General features: G+C 48.8%; 1 protein-coding gene across 1 annotated transcript; it reads right to left on the minus strand.

The window, feature by feature from the left end:
* On the minus strand, positions 1-4032 carry LOC127542637 (nascent polypeptide-associated complex subunit alpha, muscle-specific form-like). The gene is made up of 2 exons (XM_051968377.1): positions 1921-4032; positions 1-768 (listed from the first exon to the last, which is right to left on the minus strand). The coding sequence occupies exons 1-2, from the start codon at positions 4000-4002 to the stop codon at positions 763-765; spliced, it is 2088 nt and encodes a 695-aa protein (XP_051824337.1). The 5' UTR covers positions 4003-4032; the 3' UTR covers positions 1-762.
* Positions 4033-5560: the final 1528 nt, after the last annotated feature.

Raw genomic sequence — 5560 nt, forward strand, 5'->3', positions numbered from 1 at the left:
TTATTTAACTTTTAGAATACAGGTACAACTTATGGGAACCAAGTAAACTTAGATCTTTTCAAAACATTTAATGCTTTCTCTTACAAATTGATCACGAAATCACTTTTCTGAATTGAGATTTCATTGGTTTATCTGCTTTAGTGTGCAGTATGTTTGAAAGCTAGTAATATTATGTTTCTCAGAGATCTCATATGTACCTTTGTAAAACTGAACTGATATTTTAACAAAACCCTTGATATTGGGACTCTCATCTCTGCTGTTGGATATCAACTCTTGCTTTTAACAACCAAAATTCTCTCTTTATATGCCAATTCTTTACAGGGAATGAATGGCTTTGGGCCTTTTTACAACCCAATCTCATATATATATATTTTTTAAATCAGTAACCCACAGTAGTGTTGTTCCTGCTTCCATGTCCTGCCCTGGCCCAATTGGCCAGATGGAAGGACTCAATGTGGGTCTCATATGGAAGGACTCAATATGGATGTCATATGGGGAAGGACTCAATGTGGGTATCATATAGAAGGACTCAATGTGGGTATCGTATTGAAGGACTCAATGTGGGTGTCATATGGAAGGACTCAATGTAGGTGGTTTTCCTTGCCAATGGGTAAAACTTGTTTCTATCCTTATAGTCAAAGAGTGGTTGCAAGACTGATATGATGCTTAAACAGAAGGATTTGGATCTGGTTGTCTTTTTCTTTCAACTGTGACTAGATCCAGAGGAGGCAGAGATGGGTCTGATGGGAGCTCTGTGGGCCATCATTTCTACAAAAGGAAATATAGCACAAATTAGATATTGAAAAGAGATCAAACTTCCTAACTGCCATCTCTGTCTACATCAAAGTACGTTTCTGAACCCCCTACTCCTCACCTCTCTTACCCCCCATATCAGAAAGAATCTTAGTAGACATTTGACTGTCACAAATGGAACAAACTAAAAAATCAAAAACAGCAGCTCTGGGAATATGTTCTTTTAAAAGAAATTATGGCATTGGTCTTCCAACTGGGGAGACATAAACTTTGTAATGCTTAATATTCGATAAACCGATACACAAGGGAATCTTATATAGTCTCTGCTACGGTTCCAGTCCCTTCATAGTAGATGCACTTATATTTAAGTAGTTTGGTACTGCTAAATGTCTGCCCGAAAAACCTATGGAAAACAAAAACTGACTCATGTTTTTAATAAAAAATGACTGGCTATTCTTGGCCCCCTGCTTTGGTTTTGAAGCTAGGCAACTTCCTATGAAGCAAACAGTGTAAGCAAAGTCCAGGTCTAATTGTATTCTTATAATATGGATGATTATCTCCCAGATGTCAAAGTTCTCCTGAGATTGAGGGCAAAACACCGGAGTCTCCCTTTGAGCTAAGGACAATACAACGATGTCTTGTTGTTGGCTGGGGAGGGGACAAAGGAAAGCAGAATCTTTCTCTGGGTCTGCTCCTGGATTCTCCCATCTTTCCCATAGATGGGATGGGGAGGAGGAGGTAAGGAACAGAGTTTACAGACAGCTCTTTCCCATTCTGCCCTATTAGCAGAAACGTTCTTTAAAGGAGTGGACAGCAGCTAGGGTATGAATAGCACATAGAACCAAGGAAGTTCCGTAGTTGCAAAAAACAAGACAAAACAAACTCAGGTGCTATCTAGCACGTATTTGGGGTTAGAAAGGGGGATGGTCTAGTACCATGGGACTTGTTGGCTGAGTGTTAATATGCCATTATTATTGGGATACTGGATGCTGCCAAAGAAAGAGCTTAATATTATAACTATAACTTCAAATGTCCTGGAGATTCTCAAACTTTGAAAATGAAGCCGTTGCCCATGCTATGTGAGAAGGAGATACTGACAGCTCAATTTAAACTATAGCTTCTAAACCAGAAGTTAGAAGGACCTCTGAATAGAGATCTCCAACTCACATTGTGCTGATGTGAAGACGGTGCTGCATCTTGGGCTTGGCCTTGGCCTGAGGTTGCGGGTGCCGCGGCTGCGGGTGCTGCATTTCGGGTTCGGCCTTTGCCCGTGGGTGCTGCGTCTCGGCCTCGGCCTTGGTCTGCGGGTGCTGCGTCTGGGTCTGCGGCTGCGGGTGCTGCATCTCGGGCTCGGCCTTGGCCCACGGGTGCCGCGTTTCGGGCTCGGCCTTTGCCTGCAGGTGCTGCATCTCGGCCTCGGCCTCGGTCTGGAGGTGCTGCATCTGGGCCTGGGTCTGCGGCTATGGGTGCTGCGTCTTGGGCTCGGCCTTGGCCCGCGGATGCTGCTTTTCGGGCTCGGCCTTTGCCCTTGGGTGCTGTGTCTCGGCCTCGGCCTTGGTCTGCGGGTGCTGCGTCTGGGCCTGCGGCTGTGGGTGCTGCGTCTCGGGCTCGACCTTTGCCCGCGGGTGCTGCGTCTCGGGCTTGACCTTTGCCCGCGGGTGCTGCGTCTCGGGCTCGACCTTTGCCCCCGGGTACTGCGTCTCGGGCTCGGCCTTTGCCTGTGGGTGCTGCGTCTCGGCCTTTGCCTGTGGGTGCTGCGTCTCGGCCTCGGCCTGCGGGTGCTGCGTCTGGGTCTGCGACTGTGGGTGCTGTGTCTCGGGCTCGGCCTTTGCCCGCAGGTGCTGTGTCTCGGGCTTGGCCTTGGTCTGCGGGTGCTGCATCTGGGGCTGCGGCTGTGGGTGCTGCATCTCGGGCTCGGCCTTTACCTGTGGGTGCTGTGTCTCGGGCTCGGCCTTTGCCCGTGGGTGCTGCGTCTTGGGCTCGGCCTTTACCTGTGGGTGCTGCATCTCGGGCTCGGCCTTTACCTGTGGGTGCTGCGTCTCGGCTTCGGCCTTGGTCTGCGGGTGCTGCGTCTGGGTCTGCGGCTGTGGGTGCTGCATCTCGGGCTCGGCCTTTGCCCGCGGATGCTGCGTCTTGGGCTTGGCCTTGGCCCGCGGGTGCTGCGTCTGGGCGTGGGCCTGTGGCTGCGGGTGCTGCATCTTGGACTGGGCCTGCGGCTGCAGGTGCTGCATCTGGGACTGGGCCTGTAGATGCAGGTGCTGAATCTTGGACTGAGCCTGTGGCTGCGGGTACTGCATCTTGGACTGAACCTGTGGCTGCAGGTGCTGCGTCTGGGACTGGGCCTGTGGATGCGGGTTCTGCGTCTTGGGCTTGGCCTTGGTCCTCGGGTGCTGCATCTGGGATTGGGCTTGTGGCTGCGGCTGCTGCGGCTGCGGGTGCTGCGTCTCGGGCTTGACTTTGGCCTTCAGGTGCTGCGTCTGGGCCTGGGCCTGGGCCTACGGCTGCAGGTGCTGTGTCTGGGACTGGGCCTGTGGCTGCGGGTGCTGCGTCTAGGGCTTGACTTTGGCCCTTGGGTGCTACATCTGAGACTGGGCCTGCAGCTGCGGGTGCTACTCTAAGTGGTGCTGGAGGTAGAGCTACAGGTGGTGGTGCGCCAAGTGCTGCATTTGGGCTTGGGCCTACAAATGGTGCCACGGGTGGAGCTCCAGGGGGTGGTGCGCCAAGTGCTGCGTTTGGGCTTGGGCCTACAAATGGTGCCACAGGTGGAGCTCCAGGTGGAAATAAGCATGGTACTACTACACGTGGTACTACAAGTGGAGCTACAGGTACTGCTATACGTGGTGGTATACCTAGTGGGATAATTGGTCCCATTGGTGGAACCATAGGTGGTGCTACATGGGGCAGCATCATAGGTGGCATCATGGGTGGCATAATCATGCGTGGTAGCATGGGTACCACCATACGTGGCACCAAGGCTGGCATCATGGGTGCAGCCATGGGTGGCAGCAGAGGTCGTGGCATGGGCGGCACCATGGGTGGCGGCATGGGCGGCGGCATGGGCGGTGGCATGGGTGGCGGCACAGGTGGCGGCATGGGTGGTGCAATGGGTGGCATCAAGTGTAGCATGGGTATTGCGTAAGGCACGCCTCTCCAGAGAGCATTCAATTGGTTTCCAAGAATCTGGGCATCTCTTAAGTAGTTTGGGGGTGGCTCAAAATCCGAGTCTTCGATATTTCTGAACATTCCCATCCTGCGCAGTTTGGCCCTATGGTTCTGAAACCAAACCTTCATTAGGAAGGGAAGAGAAGGGTCATTTTAGTACCGAGAAGTCATGACCTTAAAACTAGCCTTGAAAATCTTAAGGTACGAGACATGCGCTCTCTCTCTCTCTCTCTCTCTCTCTCTCTCTCTCTATATATATATATATATATATATACACACACACACACACACACACATGCACAAATCGTCCCATGTTCTTTTCAGGATTCTAATAGAGAACCAAGGAATATGTTGGGGGAAGGTGGGGCTTAGTTTTCCTTCACGATGTGAAATTTCAAGAGCTGGGGAGAGGGACACGATGGAGACCACATTTACCAAGTCCTGAATCGAGGACACATAGTCTGACGACGTTGGGCATCGATGTTCTAGTTACTTCCCGATTTGGGACCTCAGTTTCCTCTTCTGTGAATTCAAGGAATTGGACTAGATGGCCTATGAAGTCCCTTCCAGCTCTAGTGCTATAGAGCTTTGAGAGTTTAAACTCAGGTGACAGAGACCAGAATAAAACTAGCTACCTTTGTCTTTCTTTCTTTCTTTCTTTTTTTTTTTAAACCAAGGCGTCTATATAAGTACTTGTTAAGCAAGCAAGTTTGCGATCTAGTCCCTTACTTTGGTGATTGTTTCCATTTGGGCCATTTCTGATGATGGCAAAGTGCTATTTCTGCCACTGCTACAATAAGCAAATATTCTGTTTTCCATCTGAAACTGGGTGCCTCATGACTCAGGCTCCATTTTAGGCTGATCAGATGCTGGGATTCCTTACATGTTCTATCGGGCATTGAAAATGAGGGGGGCTAAGGCCCAACTTTGTCACCGAATCACCCATTTTGACATTTTCAAAACCAAATTAACTAACTGAAAAAAAAAAAAAGAAAGAATCAAAGTCAAGTATGGCATGGGTTGCCAGAGTTTTTTGGTTGGTGGGGGAAAGAAGGAATGACAAAACCCAAGCAATCAGTGGCAACATGCTGCAATTCCAAATATTGTCAACAATAACAGGAAACACTACTACACCACCACCACCACTACTACTATCACTACCATTACTACTACCATTACCACCACCACTACTACTGCTGCTGCTACTATTACTACTACTACTACCACCACTATTACTAGTATTACTGCTATTACTACCACCACTAGTACTATTTCTACTACACTACTACTACTATTATTACCACTACTACCATCACTATTACTACTGCCACTGCTATTACTGCTACGGCTACTACCACTCCTACTACTATTGCTTAGCACCACTGCTACTACTATTTCTATTACCACCACCACTACTACTACCATCACCACCATTATTACTACTATTACTATTGGTACCACCACTATTACTACTATTACTGCTACTACTACTATTAGTACTATTACTTCAGATAGTTCTTTCTGTTACACAGTGGTTTCTATATATAGTCTCATTCAATACTTGCCTGTGGATTTTAGAACAATGAGGAAAACCATCATCAATAAATATTGATCGCCATCATCTGACATTTTATGAGGGAAAATA

The sequence above is a fragment of the Antechinus flavipes genome, chromosome X, assembly GCF_016432865.1.
Source record: "Antechinus flavipes isolate AdamAnt ecotype Samford, QLD, Australia chromosome X, AdamAnt_v2, whole genome shotgun sequence".
NCBI lineage: Eukaryota > Metazoa > Chordata > Mammalia > Dasyuromorphia > Dasyuridae > Antechinus > Antechinus flavipes.